The sequence below is a fragment of the Alternaria conjuncta genome, assembly GCF_024043145.1.
Source record: "Alternaria conjuncta strain BMP 0040 chromosome Unknown scaffold_10, whole genome shotgun sequence".
Lineage (NCBI taxonomy): Eukaryota > Fungi > Ascomycota > Dothideomycetes > Pleosporales > Pleosporaceae > Alternaria > Alternaria conjuncta.
In genome coordinates this window covers 83,609-99,527 of record NW_026250099.1, presented here as the reverse complement: position 1 = coordinate 99,527, position 15,919 = coordinate 83,609, and the positions used below count along the sequence as shown (strand labels likewise).

The window sequence follows — 15,919 nt, the reverse complement described above, 5'->3', positions numbered from 1 at the left end:
GCCAGTCTTATCCACGTTCTCTCCCAGGTCGTCTGCGTCTTCTTTCACCCGTTCTCGACTCATTCGGTGGCTCCTCCTGTGGCGGTGGCACCTCACCCGCAGACCACCTATCCTGCTCATCCCTCAAGTCGATCCAGCGTTCGTCTATCCCTTTAGCCATTGCCTTGTCTCTCCGTTCTTTGCGTACGACGCTAGCCGTCACACCGCCTTGAACCAACAGCTGCATCCCTATTCCTTCTTCCGTACCTTGCTCATACATACCCAAGTTCATGACTCCACCGTCTGGGTTATAGGATGCGCGAACATCAATGTTGTTGCGTTGTCGGACCAAGCCGTATGACAGCATAGAATCCGGGTAATTATCCGCGATGCCGTGAAAAGTAAGACTCTGGACGGCGCCTTCAAGACCGGCATACAGGTCTTGTGATGTGGATGACGGAATGGAGAGACTGTATACGGGAGAACCTTGCTGCGTGCGTGAAGCAGGGTTGCGGGGTCTGAGGTAAAGATTCCAACCGCCACTTTTCCTCGAACTTTGGCTTTTGCTATCATCGATGATGATTTTGGTGGCCGAGTCGCGCGAAACCGCTTTGTCTTTTGGTCTGTGACTAGGGGTGGAAATGGTGTGATATGCATGCGAGCCTGATAAGCGCAAGTCAAACACCTTGATCATGCTGTGTAGAGCTACACCTGCTACGAAGCGTTCTCGCCCTTGTGCGGCAAGAGAGTATACTGCCGAATCGTTTGTTGGGTCCCAGAAGATCTGTTCAAAGCCGCTTGGTGAGCGCATGTCATGCAGCCTAACGATACCATCGTAGCCGCCAGACAGGAAAGTGTGGCCTGCTTCCGATGCGCCCGGTGATGTGCTGGGTAACGGGAGTATTGAATAAACTGCCGTGTGATTTGAATGCGCCAGGCTCTCGCTGGCCACATTGAAGCGACGCAAAGGCTCTGATACAAAGCCTTCGGGCCCAATGTGGTATACCTCGATAGGTTCGGCGTGGGGACCCCATCCAACGGCGACCGCGTCATCGGATATAAACTCGCATGACCATATTTTCCGCTGTGGTTTCCCGTCTAAAACGGCCTTTGTTGCGGAAGAGGGCTTGATTGCTTGGTCCGAGAAGTTGTGACGATCGATAGGGTAAATCGCTAGCGACGTATCCGAAAGTGCGGTGGCTAACAAGGGCGTGCTCGAAGATGATATCGAAAGATCCGCGATGGCTCGTTTTCTGGTTTCATCAAAGACATCAGGACGGTCAGTGTTATAGTTTTGCACCCGCGTCTCTGCAAAATCAGGGCTGGCGCTGAGTACTGATAGCTGGCCTGATGCCGTCCCAAAGACGATGTCTTCGGAGGCCAAGTCACGTTGGTGCGGACGGAGCAACTTCAAGTTGACGATGTCGTCGCGGCCTTCAGAGCTGTCTGGGATCTTGTACGTGAACCACGTGGTCAGGTGTTTGAACGCGTCATACCTCCACGTCTGATCAGGCGCCTGGCCGAGACCCTCTTCGCGTTGTCTGATCTTCTCGATGTTCGCACCCGTCTCTTTAGTCCGCATAACAATCTGCGTACCTGCAGACCACGCCAATACTTCTTTTCTTTCTCCCCACGATCCATATATCTCTTCATAGCTGTCAATGCTAGGTTGATAGCCCATTGTCTGGCCTTGTGGACCCCTCCATCTTTCGGCTCGCCAGGTATTCATGCTCATCGTCTTTTCTGCTGGCTCTAGGTACCTCGCGATCAGACCTCTTCGATCCCAGTTTCGGCATAGTGTTGTCAAGCCATGGACAGCATTGTAGGCATCCGCGTCCAGACCGCTCAGGCCAAACCGGCCTCTAAGCAAAGCTTTCCATCCATCGAGCTTTGCAAACTCGCTTAATCGGCGGCTTGCCAAAGAGAGGTAGAGTAAATCGCGGGGTCGTTCAAGATGCGTTGTTATCAGCGAGAGGATCTCATTTGGCAGCGTGTCGATAGTCGCCATGCTGCAGTCGCGTCCCTTGGCTTTTGCTCAAGGCTGCGACGACTAATGATGTGATGTTGATATGCAAAGTGTCAGTGTTAGTAGAACGATCGCAGAGTTGGCATGGTGGCGTTTATAGGGCTCATGTTTGCTGGGCGGAAAAGTGAATGCCTAGGTGTCTCATCGGACGATGACGACAGAGTTCTCGCTTGGTGGCGTTTGCACTAGCCACATGTGAGCCGAAAGGTCTGGGGAGTCATCGATCATGGCGACAACAAAGCCATTCTGTGACTCTTCTTCGTATACTGCACGCCTAATTCGGACGATATCAGCTCAACCCAAAGCGGTTGTGCAGTCAGGAGACGATATCGTTTTGTACCTGACATTGAACTGCGCCGCTCGGCATCCGCGCCCCAAATTAGCCGGCATCCTTCATCAGGGACCGCCACACTACCCGCTGGCCGCGATTCCCCTGGCATCAAGGCGCGCTATCGCGCCGTTGAGATCACAACTGCGACTGATGGCTCGTTCTCGCGACGAGGCCGAGCCGTTGTTGTTGGAATCCCGCACTGTCAGCACGCCCTGTTGATCGCGGTGCAACTCTCGCCAGACAGCCCCATCGCGCCCCAAGCTCGCGGTATCTTCTCGGGTCCAGGGCCATCCCTATAACCAGGCCGTCTCCATCCACTCCGCGGATCTGGCGCTGATGACTTCCTTGTTGTGTTCTGTCTTGTGACAATCATCCGCAAGTGCCAACCTTAATCCTGGCTGTTTCTGACTAAATGCGCGGGGTCTCGCGAGCGTTGCCGTCAGTCGCAAACGATTCCTGACAGTCAGACACTTGTTCAGCAATCCGGCGCCGCCCAATCGATCCACGACATTTGTTTTGCTGCAACGCGACGCGACGCTACGCTACTGCGCCATGGCGGACGATGAGAAAAGGGTGTTCGCCTTAATTAGCGCCATCGGCACCATTCGCGACCAGCTGCGACAGGACATCGACGGCTTGCGACAGATCCACAACCGTTGGAGAGATAGCAATGGCTCCTCTATCAACCTCATCGCGCAACTAACGGCCTTGAAGTCTAGTCTCGGCAACATCCTGGACTGGCTCAATTATGCTATTAGCGACCTCCATCCACAACTTGTGTCCGACTTGGACGTGCTAGCGCATTCTTGTGGGCTGCTGGTACGCCATGTAGATGCTCTGAATGCGCGTCTGGACTACCGGGACCATGGTGCTGTCGATGTCGCTTCCAAACTAAAATACAGCGTCGCTAGTAGATCTATGGAACGACTGCAACAGGTGGCGCAACGGCAGAATGACGCTGTGAACTTGTTACTTGCGGCATGTCAATGGTAAGCTGCTAATCCACCTTACTTACAATCGATGCTAATGACTACCAGTACTGCACAAGCGCAGCGAAAGATCCTGCTTCATAAGAGCCGCCAGATCAGGAAGGAAGATGCGGCAAATTTGAGGACCCTTACCCAATCCTCGAAATTAAACGGCGCTTGCATTACAAGCCTTGCGCAATTATCGCGATTTATCCAATGGCTGAGACTGTTATTCCACATGAAGATTGCGCGGAACGATTTCGATGGCACAATAACACCATCGGACGAAGAGTACGAGCACATGGCAGCAATCAACCGGTCCGAAGCAATAGATCGTGCTTTGGAGAGAGAAGCTACTAACCTTCGGCACGAGACTAAGCTGGTCCTTGTAGGCAATCCACAGGGTGGCAAAGAGTTGATAATGCATCAGCTGAAAGTGCAGTTTGCCGAAGGTTACGATAAGACGGAAGAACGATTGAAGTACCGCCCCGCAGTTTACCAAGTTGTAAGATCACTCATATCGTCGATCACGAATTTACTCACAGAAACCGGCGTTACACTCTCTGCCGAACTGACCCACGACTTCGCGATCTTATTGCACGAGCTGGACGCCAGAGAGGACGGCATATCGTCCGACGCCGTCAAGGCCATCACCAGAATCTGGTCATGTCCCGAATTCTCCAAACTCTACGTCCGCAACTTCGAGATCGACTTCCCACAGTACGCGCCGTACTTTGCACAAGAAGCGCCGCGCATAGCCGAAAAAGACTACGTCCCCAGCGAAGCCGACATCATCCGACTCACCCGTTCCGGTGGCGGCATCAACGAGACACGCTTCGACTGGGACGAGCTCGACATCCACCTCTTCAACATCAAAGGCTACGTCCCGCAACACTTCAAAGAGCGCTGGTACCACCAACTCGAAGACGCCACCGCCGTCATCTTCACCGTCGACGTCTCCCTCTACAACAAACCCAGCCCAGAGCGCCCCTCGGAATCCATCCTCGTCCACGAATTCGAAGGCTTCGAACAATGGGTCAACCGCCCCGGCTTCGCCGCCTCAACAATCATCCTCATCCTCAATAACTTCACGCGTTTTGTTAGTAAAATGGCCTATGCGCCGCTGGAAAAACTGTTTCCGGATTACACACGCAATGAATCGGATCCGGAACTCAGTGCAAGACAATATATTCTAAGGCGCTTCAAGAATATGAATCATCAGTCACTGAGCATTTATAGCTTCTGGGTTGATTTGGATTCGAGCGATAATCAGCATTTGTATGGCGCGCTTAAGAAGACGCTGAGTAAGGTTCAGGCGACGAAGGCGCAGGAGCGGGCTTGGTGTGAGGGGCTTGAGGCGCAGACGGAGAGTGAGAGGCCGAGTACGAATGGGCTGAGTGTTGCGGTTAGTACGGAGAGGGCGAGGAGTCGGAGTGGGGGGAGGAAGAGGTAGGGAGGGGGGTAGGGTGGTGGTTGGCAATTTGATGGAGCTTGGATGAGGTGGTGGGTTGGTTGGATGTGGTCATTTGGCTGGTGCGTTGAAATGGGATTTAAGACTGGGTTGGTTCGATATCTGGGGTCGGGGCAAGGGCTCGGTATTTTGCTGTTTGGGGTTGGCGTTCCAGGGATTGAAGATACCATGGTGCGGGTTATTTGGATGATAGACGTGGAGGGATTGAGCGTAGCAAAACGCGACGTGCTATTCACATAGAGCGTGGTGCAAGGACTGGTTGTCTCAAATAGATCGAATTGTAATGTTTAATACCCCAACTGAGATTCCATATACTCGCGTGTTGCGACATGCTGTCATCGACCATCTCATGGTACCTCTCATAGGTCTCGTAGCTCGAGCGTTGGCAGTAAATGGGCGTGCGCACCGCCTTTGTTCTCACGATCCCACGCCCATCGCTTGGCAAGAGAGGGGTCTAGGGTACCATCCAGCATCTCCACGACGTAGCGACCGATCGTAGGCATGAATTTCCATCCGTGGAAAGAGCCGCCTGTCGCAACATAGAGGTTTCGAGAATGCGGGTGTGGCGTGATGATGAAGTCTTGGCTTGGTGTCACTGCATCCCTAGATACTATTAGCCCGGTCCGTCATGATGGTTGCGCCGCGCAACTTACCAGCACACACGATACTTGTCAAACTTAATGTCCTTCCCGGGTTCACCCAGTATGCCGTTCTTGACGAGCTCAAGTCGTTGTTTAAGAGCTTCGTTCGGCTGCCTCTGCGCTTGACCGGGCTCGTTCGGCGGGGAGGAGAACTCTTGACCTGATGCCTCGTGTTTGACGGTGTTCTTGTAGGCTTCGTCTCTGCAGAATTTGACGGTATATGGATCTTGGTCCGATAAGGGCGCTGTTAGTGGCATCACTTCCCCTAGATTCTGTCAGTTGGATCAAAAACGGTAGACGTCGGTCTCCTCACCTCGTGTTGGTAAGACAGAATGTACTGTGACTGGAATCTCGGTATACTGCTGCCCCTTCTTTGGGTCTAGGTTGACGATGCCAGTGACTACTGCTCCAGCGACCAGACGCCCGTCGACTTGTAGCTCGCCTCTGCTCGGAGCACTGTCGGCGATCAATTTGGCGGTGCCTGCACCAGTAGCGAGGATGATGCGATCTGCTGTGATGTTCTCACCACCTTTCGTCAGAACTCCAGTACATTCTCCATCAGTACCGAAGGTCAACACGTCGATGTCTGCTGTGGTATACTTGACTCCTGCCTCGATCGCGGCGTCAGTGTAAGCGGTCAGAGCCTTGGTGGCTTCGGCCCACCCGCTGTCTCTGTTCACGAACACTTCGCCAACCTCAGAGAAATCGGTGTTATCATAGAAAGAACCGTACATCGCCCTGAAGCGTTCGGGGCTCACCACCTCCGCATCAACCTTCACTCCAAGCTTCTCATAGTTCTTCAAGATCTCTTTACCCAGGTCGGTATTGTCGATGTTGACCAAACCGCTCTGGTGGTAGAACTGCCTGAAGAGTGGGTCATGTCGCCAGTGCTGTATGGCTTCCAACGCCTTTTCCATGTAGAAGATGTCGCCATAGTCTGCACGGATGACTTTGTTCCAGTCCCAGGATGCCGCAAGAGGGCAAGGGTATTGTGTTCGGTCAATTAGTTGTATATGTGCTTCGGGGTACCTTTTGATGAGGTGGTAGGCAGTGGAGACACCGAAGACTCCAGCTCCGATGATCAGATATGATGGCTGCGAGCTCATTGCGCATGGTAATTTTTTAGTGAGTGGGCAAGTTCACCGGCACGTGTGGACGTGCATGTTGAATTGACAGTTCGCATGCTTCGAGTATTCTGTTGACGATCAATGTATGAGTCGGAGACGGCAGGAGCGTAAGTGGTGATGACGCACACCCCTGTCATTCTTGACGACGCGCTAGTCCCCTCAACGCGTCGCGTCGACCAACGCTCCAACGCCCCAACTTATCGATTGCTCCACCCACCCACCATGACGCCCAAGACGCGTTCCAGCAACCAAGACGCCGACTACAAAGTCTACTATTCCAAGAAAGTGCCCCAGCAGGTGCGCTTCCCACACAAGCGCAAGACTGTGCGCCGGCGCTCGACTCCGGTACACGATGGGAAGCGGCAAATGGTCTTCCTGCCGGATAAGATGAGGAGGCCGGGTACTCCTGTTGTCGCTGACTCGGATGAGGATAGCGATACGGATCTTGAGGAAGATTTGGAAGACGGAGGCGTTCCGATCAAGGCCGAGGTGGAGGAGGAAGAAGAACAGCAGCCTGTGAGGCAGACGAAGAGGAAGGGGAAGAAGCGGAACAGTGATGGAGTGCAGCAGGAAGACAACGAAGAGGATGAGCCAGTGCAACCTACATCTAAACGCCGACGGACGGCAGCCACGCCTAAGAATCCTCGCCGCTCGAGGCGCGCCGAAGCCGAATCCAATGACGACAACGTTGCGACAGCCACCAAGACCAACCGCGAGCGCACATTACGGCGACAGTCAACAATGACACAATTGGTAGACGGACGGAAGCCCTTGCCAGACGACGAAGAGCCTAGCTTTAAGCCCGTGAAACAGGGCTCGCGACTGAGTTGGGGTGGACGTGGCAAAAGCGAAGCAAAGAGCGACAGGAAGCAGCGCACGTTAACGCAGATGATACCAGGCATGCGGCCACAAGAGATCATGTCGGATGAGGATCTAGATGAGATATTGAGCGATGTCGAGGCAGAAGACAGGGCTAGTCAGACCTACGGCGATGCTGTTGCGCAGCGTCTGGCGCAACAAGGGTTTTATCGCATCGAGGGGAATGGTGCTAGAGAGGACAGCAGTGCAGACGAAGCTGGAAACGACATGGAGCAGAGCCCAGAGGACGAACAAATAAAGAAGGAGCCCACGGCAAAATCGCAAGACACCCCGGAGTTGGTGGTGCAGTCAGTGGAAGACGAGATGAACGAGGACTGCGAAGACAGCTACAAACCCACACAGTTCATCGAGGCTCCTGTCACAAGAACGACCCGCGCGACGAGACGAGGGAACAGACCACGGGTCGCAGACACGGAAGAAGCTTTCTATGCGCCGCAAAGGCAGGCCAAGACACGTAAAACCCGCTTCAGCCTTCTAGCGACTCCAGAGAAACGCCGTATTCGCGAGATTCCCTCCTCTCAGTCACCCGCCGACTCGCCACTATCGACCCAAGTCTCTCCACAAAAGCTACATCGCTCTCCTCTCAAGCAGCGCTCGGACAATCCAATTCTTGTACCAGACACACCTTCGAAACGTAAGCAAGTTACTTTCAAGATGCCTTCGAAAACGCCTATACCACCACCACCAACACTGAGGAAGTTTGAGAGTACGATACAAGACTCCGAAGACGAGGATGATGGTATCATAGAAGAAGAACTGCCTACTATTGGACGTCGCGGAGTGGAGGATATGCAGGCTCTTTCCGGGCGCCGTGAAGCTGCGACTGGGAAGACCGTTGGCGCTGATACTCAGGCAGTACTCGACAGGATCGACCAGGCATGTGCTGATGCAATCGGAGAGGAAGTTATGGAGGAGTTGGCATCATCACTGGGATCAGATGATCTACCTCAGCTTCGCGGTGATCAAGAACCTTCTCCCGAACTTGGCGACCCGCGAAAGCAGTCGAGTGGCAGATCGTCCTCTACTGTAGCCGAGTCCGTCGCTGTCAAGCAGGAGCCCGGATATGACGATGACGACTACGAGGATGACGAAGACGACGACGCAACAATACTGCCCACAGTCCCGTTCAATCCGTCGAATGAAGGGAGGCCAGTCAAGAGCGAGGCTGACACGAGTAGCGAAGGAGAACTACCTTTACCTGAAGAGCAGCTCCGCTCCACCCCTCCAGTCATCGAAGACCTCAATCAAGAAACCTGCCCATCGACACCGATGGTCATCAACGACGATTCATCAGAAGAAGAGGATGAATCAGCACCGGACCCAACGCCTCCACGATCAAGCAAGGCACATGTACCGCAGTCCAACTCAACAGACACCCACCAATCGGCAGATCTAAACGACGAATCCATACAAGTCCCCCGTTCCCCATCCCCCGACCACGAAACCCAACAGTCCCACTCCAGCAAAGCAGAGCAGCAACTCCACAACGAATGGTTCTCATACTCCCAATACATCAACGCCCGAGCCCCCGAATCCTCAAGCATGCGCGCCGCCCCCGACGCATTCAGCTACAACGACACGCCGCGCCTCCCCCAACCCACAGCACCCCATTCAAACACAAACCACCAACCATCAGGCTTCCACCCTTCTCAAGCAACAACCGTGGATGAAATCACGCAGCGCACGCCCCGACGGAAGCGTACCCAGCTTTTCTCCAGCACGCATACTACACCCCATCGTATCGCTAGTTCTCAGCCGAATATCTCGCCGGGGAAACCGCCGCCGTTGTTTATACCGAGTAGTTTCCCTAGTCCGGAGAAGGTCGCGGTGGAGGGGGAGGGGTGGAGTAGTCCTATGTTTGGGATGACGCAGGCGACGCATGCTGCTGGGGGGTGGAAGAGTAGTCAGTGGGCTAGTTTGGAGGATTTTAGTATTCCGCCGATGCCGCCGGGGATGGATGGGGATGGGGATGGGGATGGGGATGGGGATGATGAGTAGAGAGATAATAGGTAAAATCTAATCATTCCTGAATCATGATGTCCTTGCACATGAGGGACATCTCTTAAAAGACCATAGCCCCACCATCAACAATGATATCCGTCCCATTAATATACCTCCCCGCATTACTACACAGCAGCACCAACGGCCCCGTAAGCTCCCACGGATGCCCCATCCTCCCCATGGGATTCCTATCATTCCAACTCTTCCTCGCCCTAATCAAACCATCGCCATCATTCAATATCGTATCCATATACCCCGGGCTTAGGCAATTCACCCTAATACCATAGCTACTCCACTCCGCCGCCAAACTCTTCGCCAGCGACAACAGCGCCGTCTTGGACGAATTATACGCGCATTGCGGCTGAGGGTAGTTCGTGTGATGCGCGGATATACTCGCTGTAAACGTAACACTACCCCCCGTCCCCTGCGCACGAAACTGCTTTGCGACAGCTTGCGCGCAGAGGAAAGAGCCAGTGAGATTGATATCGTGGGTGCGCCTCCATTCATCTGCCGCCATCTCAATCGCGTGTGTGCAGCCTACCACGCCGGCGAAACAGCAGAGCATGTCTATGCTGCCCAGCACCTTTACGCTGCTTTCTACGGCTGAAGCGATGGCTTTCTCGTCGCGTACATCGACGGCTTCCGTTATGATGCGCGCGGAAGGGAACCGTGAGTGCAGTTTCTTGACGCTTTCGAAGGCTTGGTCCGGGTTCATGTCCCAGAGAGCAAGGCCCGTAGCGCCGTGTTCGAGGAGGGCGGCTGCGGCCTCGAGGGCGAGGGTGCCGGCGCCGCCGGTTACTGTGGTGGTGGTGGTTAGTGGGATGGGTAAGGTGTGGGGTGTGTGGGGTGTGGATGGGGATGGGTATGGAGATGGAGAGGGCGAGGTTACCCTAGAGGCGTTCACGTACTGATCGCATTGCCCTTGACCTGGAACCTATACTGCGCTCTCTCTGCGGTGGAGAGGCTCTCTGGTGGTGGTCTAGGCGCTGTAAGAGGGTTGTCTGCTGTCGACAGTGTCATCTCTGGGAGCTGTCGGTTGACGAGCGCGGCGCGGTCTTCTGCGTCTCCTGCCATTTTGATTTGATTGCTGCGTCGATGAAGTTGAATAGGGTGTTTGATGTGTTTCCTGGTGGATTGGGGTCTTGGTACGCGGATTCAGCCTTCTTATGAACGCGTTCGGACGACAGAGGTCCGTTTGTTCGGATTGTTGGTGGAGCGCGCCCAGCTCGAACATGACGTCGGAAAGGGTCCGCCCCACTGGCTTTCACCCCACCAGCGAGTGAGGAAGGTGTGCCGAGCGCGGGGTTCATTGCGACACCACAACCTCCATTTCCACAGTGTTGATGTGTAACCATCAAGCGCTCATCAATACGCCTCGGCGACTCGTTCGCAGCACTACTAAGTTCAGACTCAATATTCCCACAAGTCGCGATTTGCGCATCTGATCCGATCTAGCAATTCCACCCAGCGAAATGTGACGAGCGACTAACTTCCGGCGTAAAGGTGAATGCCGTGCACGATGTCGGTCCCTCACTACCAGCACTTCTTTTCACACAAGAACCATTCGGATTGGGATTTGAGTCTACATACCTCGAATATGTAACTCACCCAAGTGGAGCGAGACCTGCAACAAACCTCTTTCTCTATCCCACGTCACTCAACCATGAAATACTCATCGCAACCAACTCCGTCAACCCTCGAAAGAGACTTCGGACCAGCATGGTCCGACCGCCTTCGCACAACGATTCCCTCCAACTCTGAGCTGATGATTGTCGAACAGGAAGCATGGAAGGATCAAGCTCATATGAGAGATGATACACTAGCCGACCCAAGACCTGTCGACCCCTGGAGACTAATAACTCCACCTGGGACGCCTCGAAAAGAATACAACGATCAAAGAGACGACATAGACGCTGGCTTCGTACTTGACCAGGAATACAATCCTACGCGATGGGCGCTTGTCAAATACGATTACAACTTTGAAGCTTTTGAGAGAGTCAAGGCGCATCAATCACGCTGTAGTCTGGAAACGCAAAGCTTTGCGAAGAAGATTGTATGGTATGTCTTCTTGGCTGTCCTACTTCACGGGATCTGGACGCACTGGAACGAGTCTGAGAAGCGCGGTACGTGCGATTGCCATTGCCCGTACTGTACTGCAACAGTCGATTGATGTTTGGGTTTGCCGGAAGAAGTCGAATGGAATGAGCCCGTGTATGCGACGCTTTCTCAAGCATACCATAAGCCTACCGCGATGTTGGAAAGATAACTCGTCTTGTTCATGCATTCTTGTACGTGCTGGTAGTTGAATGGACGATAATGTCGCCGTATTCACGTAAAACGAATTCTTTGATCAACTATTCACTGTGATGATCCGTAAATGCTGCCTCAATAGCAGCTCCATCCATCACTGTGCTGCGCGCGATGCAGCTAAGATGCGGGGTCTCCACATCGTACCTTCCGCTAGTGATTGTTCGATCTGCATCATGAAAACGTACAACGACCCAGCTGACCAAACGCTTTTTGATCATGACCGGCAGGCCCGGGGTCTTGTCACATATCTATTCGCGACCCTTTCCGACCACGTCCAATGGCAAACGAAGACGGTTTGGTAAGACGTGGTACCAAAAGAGCAAGGACGCGACACGGGTCAGTACAATCAAAAGCACACCACAACAATTACAAAATGCTAACGCACATCTCCCAGCTGCACCAACTGCAAAGTAAAAAGACGCAAATGCGACGAAACGAAACCCACATGCGGTCGCTGCAGCAGCAAGAACGAAAAATGCAACTGGGCTTCTCGCCTCACCTTCCGGGCCGAGAACGCGTTGGGTGTAGGGCCATCGTCGCTGCATCGCGCACCAGGACGAGCGCCTACACGCTTCAAAATCAAGGATGTGACTGCGGAAGTTATACGCGACTATCAGCATTACGATCCAGTGGATGACCTTGATGTAGCAGACCGATTCAATCATGATGGTCAGACTCCTCCTTCTACTTCTAACACCATATCGCCAGCTACAGCCGACAACGAGCAGGTACCACCGCATCATGGCCACCCGTATTGGCAGCCAAACACGCCTTTCTCGGCTGCTCAAGATACGATAGACCCTCTCCAGTCGTCCCAGTATGTGCCTTTACCCACGACGGGTGATATCGAGTCTATCTGGCACAGTCCGGGCACTACTACGTATCTAGACGATAGCGTATTCCTGCCAGGTTCAGCGTATCTCGATGCACATTCCACGTTCCGGAGCCATTTGATCCAGGAAGTGAGATCTAATGTGCCGACTCGAGAGGTTACACCGGATGCTGCGCGTATTGGACAGGGCTGGGGAGGGGTGCAGGCAGATTACGGATCGGATGTAGGGAGGCATGTTGCGGAAACTTCTCTCGACACCACTTCTGTCAATGAGCCTGATACGACGAACATTCAGCCACCCCAGCTGTCCGCGGAAGAAGAATTTGAACTATGGAAGAACTGGCTGGATGAAGTAGCACCCTGGATCGATAAATTCGACCCGGAGCGCCACTTCCAACGCACACTACCCATCATGGCACGCTCACATGATCATCTGCGGTATTCCATGCTTGCGCTCTCGGCACGCCAAATAGAGCGGAAGAATAACAGTAAACATACCTCGCGCAGTCTAGCTCTGTATCAGACCGCTATCCAACTCGTGCTACCACAACTACATACGCGCAGCACACCCGTAATAGCATCATGCGTTGTTCTATGTGTATTCGAGATGCTGAGTAGTTCGGCGAAAGCGTGGCATCAGCATCTAGACGGATGTGCGCATTTGCTGGAAGCTGTGGGAATCAATGGGTTCAGCGGTGGTGTGGATCAAGCGCTGTTCTGGTGCTTTGCACGCATGGACGTCTGCGGCGGACTCATCGCGTCGTCGAAAACGCTTATACCGGTTGAGCACTGGGCTTCTTCTGGAATGGGTCTCGATGCCGACGTAAACCGTTTTCGTTCCGTTGGCGACTACAACGTCTACGCATGCGAAGCCGTGTATCTCATCGCTCAAATCCTCGACTTACTGTCTTTCCATTCCAACCTAGCCGGTCGCGTGGGCGCCACACCACGCTTACCCACAGACACAGATACCGCATACTCCGCTCGCTGGACCCAACTCTGGCATCACATCTCAACATGGTACACCACGCGCCCCGCCGAAATGCTCCCAATTTCTTCCTTCACTCCACCCACCACCCCCTTCCCCCGTCTCCTCTACAGCAACCCCGCCGCCATGTCCGGCAACCAACTCCACCACACCGCCTGCATCTTGATGCTGCGCCACAAACCTCCCAACACAACCGTTACACCCAAACCCAACTCAATCTTCTGGCACGCGAGACAGATCTGTGGGATCTCGATTAGTAACGATGATCATGCTGCTTGGACGAATGCGATTCAGCCGCTGTGGATTGCGGGACAGTGGATGAGCCATGAGAGTGAGCAGAAGGCTATCTTGGGGTTGTTGGAGAAGATTGAGAGACTTTCGGGGTGGAGCACGAAGTGGAGGGCGGAGGATTTGAGGGAGTTTTGGGGGTAGGGAGAGGGTTGATGTGAGGCTAGGGTTCAGCCTGGTCTTCTATAGCGTGTGTGGTGGCGGTGTTACGCGAAGCCTTGGGTTGTTTGCCGCTGGAGGCGCATTTGATATCCCCGATGGGTGAGGCTCCCAATCATGTTCGATGACCTTGGAGGCTGAAGTTCAGCTTTCGGAGCTCAGTGTCCAGTCGTGGAAGCCTCTCGTGTTCACGGGCTTGGCGGCATCTTCTGGCCCCCCCCATGTTCAGCCTCGTAGCCTGGTCTATTGTATTAAAAGCTTCGCTGTTGCCAGATGTTGCGACAGTCTAATCCATATCGGCATAGCCTTGCTGTAATTCGAGTCCGCCGAAATGGGCAACAGCTTTGGTTTCCTCAGAGGCGAAAGTGGAAGTGGGTTTCAGTTCAACGTGGTGGAGGCCTGCAAGGCTGAGGATGTAGACCTCGCTCAGGCTTGTAGCCTAACGTTCGACGCAAATCATGACTTGGTCTCGATTGGCAATGTCAAGAGGGGAAGAATGGCGCCGCAGCCTGGTATAGCCGGCATCGGAGTAAGTCAAGGTGGAAGATCGCAGACATTGTACGCGAGCTAACGTCGCTAGATCTGGATCGCGATGGTACTGTTCTTCGTTGTTGTGGCGATATCTCTCATCTTTGTCTTTATCGAGCTCTGGTCCAGAGCAGATGTCTCGTGAGTAGCTCGAAGCAATTGCTGGACAAGGCTAATCGTCAACGCAAATAGTCAGTTCAGCAGCGCCTTCGCGAGTCTCAGAGACAAACCCAATAACAAGACTTCCGGAAAACCGAACGCGGATCCGACATGGAAAGACAGAGTGCGCGCAGCTGGCCGAACATTCGTCTTGGGTGTGGCAGACACCCAGACCATCTTCGTCGGAGCTTTCCTTCTCGGTTTCGCTGGCCGAAGCAAGTGTAAGCTAACAAGCTATCATTTCACAGTCGCCGTCAGTCAAATGATGATCGCGCTGTCTGTTCTCACCTTCTCCATCGCGCTGGTACGGACGTACTGGCGTAATCCACTTGCAGCCGCTTTTCGACTAATTCTCTCGGTTGGGGCCTTTATCGGTGTCGGGTTGACCATCTTCAGGGAAGCCAACTATGCTCCGTATGGCGCACTTGAACATTCGAGCCAAGACAGTGCCATCCTGCTCCCAGTAGCATGTATGCTAGAAATGGGCCTACGATCAGCGGCAGAGGATCAAGCACGCCAGAACCAAGCCAATCTCGGTTTCGGAAACGCAACAGCCTGGCCACCCGAAAGATTCATGTACATCGTCCTCGGCGTCGCTTTCATCGCCGCCCACATCTCAGTCCCCATCCGCTTCGCCGAATCCAAGGACCGCGCACCGAAAGTCTGGACGGAGAAGCGCGCTTTCGTCACCTTGATCTACTGGATCTTGGTATTGCTCGCACCCATCGTGACGTCAATGTTTTGCTGGTTCCGCGTGTACACAATGCGCGAGTGGGTAGCTGGTTCAGGGTGGATGGAGGATCCGAATACGGAGATGATAGTGTGGGATTCGGGGCAGTTGATTGCTATGGGTGTGCTTGTTACTGTTGTCATGAATGTGCTTACTGAGGCGATGGAGAGGGAGAAGAAAGACGCGAGGAAGAGGAGTGACGGAATGGATGGAGAAGCGGAGGTGGAGTTGCTGCCGACTGCGTATCGTGGGTATGAGTATTAGGGTGCCTGATGGATCCTCTCACGCGTTTAGGCAATGGTAGCGAACTGTAGCCGAAAATTGTGACTAGACGAGCCATGATGGGGCTCTCTCAGCATCGTGTCGGGGTTTGCGCGTTGTCAGAAGTAAGTCTCGGTTGCGCATGAATTGTGACATTGTGTTGGTGATGGTGAAGAGTGGGCGCGTCGCGATTTCAAAGCGCGCTGACGGCACCAGCAGCGCACGGACTCTCGGAGGTTGC

At 53.8% G+C, this 15,919-nt stretch overlaps 7 protein-coding genes across 7 annotated transcripts; 4 read left to right on the top strand and 3 right to left on the bottom strand.

Moving 5' to 3' along the window:
• Positions 1-7: 7 nt before the first annotated feature.
• On the bottom strand, positions 8-1,987 carry J4E85_007095 (uncharacterized protein; the record flags this gene model as incomplete). The annotated part of the gene is made up of 1 exon (XM_051471329.1): positions 8-1,987. One exon carries the CDS (start codon positions 1,985-1,987, stop codon positions 8-10), a length of 1,980 nt encoding a protein of 659 aa, XP_051324403.1.
• Positions 1,988-2,888: 901 nt separating this feature from the next.
• On the top strand, positions 2,889-4,757 carry J4E85_007094 (uncharacterized protein; the record flags this gene model as incomplete). The annotated part of the gene is made up of 2 exons (XM_051471328.1): positions 2,889-3,325; positions 3,374-4,757. 2 exons carry the CDS (start codon positions 2,889-2,891, stop codon positions 4,755-4,757), a joined length of 1,821 nt encoding a protein of 606 aa, XP_051324402.1.
• Positions 4,758-5,134: 377 nt separating this feature from the next.
• Positions 5,135-6,522, bottom strand: J4E85_007093 (uncharacterized protein; the record flags this gene model as incomplete). The annotated part of the gene is made up of 3 exons (XM_051471327.1): positions 5,135-5,378; positions 5,429-5,660; positions 5,730-6,522. 3 exons carry the CDS (start codon positions 6,520-6,522, stop codon positions 5,135-5,137), a joined length of 1,269 nt encoding a protein of 422 aa, XP_051324401.1.
• A 243-nt stretch (positions 6,523-6,765) lies between these two features.
• J4E85_007092 (uncharacterized protein) lies at positions 6,766-9,224 on the top strand (the record flags this gene model as incomplete). The annotated part of the gene is made up of 2 exons (XM_051471326.1): positions 6,766-9,121; positions 9,178-9,224. 2 exons carry the CDS (start codon positions 6,766-6,768, stop codon positions 9,222-9,224), a joined length of 2,403 nt encoding a protein of 800 aa, XP_051324400.1.
• Positions 9,225-9,442: 218 nt separating this feature from the next.
• On the bottom strand, positions 9,443-10,497 carry J4E85_007091 (uncharacterized protein; the record flags this gene model as incomplete). Its single annotated transcript, XM_051471325.1, has 3 exons — positions 9,443-9,483; positions 9,838-10,221; positions 10,332-10,497. 3 exons carry the CDS (start codon positions 10,495-10,497, stop codon positions 9,443-9,445), a joined length of 591 nt encoding a protein of 196 aa, XP_051324399.1.
• A 589-nt stretch (positions 10,498-11,086) lies between these two features.
• Positions 11,087-13,985, top strand: J4E85_007090 (uncharacterized protein; the record flags this gene model as incomplete). The annotated part of the gene is made up of 2 exons (XM_051471324.1): positions 11,087-11,550; positions 12,194-13,985. 2 exons carry the CDS (start codon positions 11,087-11,089, stop codon positions 13,983-13,985), a joined length of 2,256 nt encoding a protein of 751 aa, XP_051324398.1.
• Positions 13,986-14,331: 346 nt separating this feature from the next.
• On the top strand, positions 14,332-15,681 carry J4E85_007089 (uncharacterized protein; the record flags this gene model as incomplete). Its single annotated transcript, XM_051471323.1, has 3 exons — positions 14,332-14,529; positions 14,725-14,908; positions 14,936-15,681. The coding sequence occupies 3 exons, from the start codon at positions 14,332-14,334 to the stop codon at positions 15,679-15,681; spliced, it is 1,128 nt and encodes a 375-aa protein (XP_051324397.1).
• Positions 15,682-15,919: the final 238 nt, after the last annotated feature.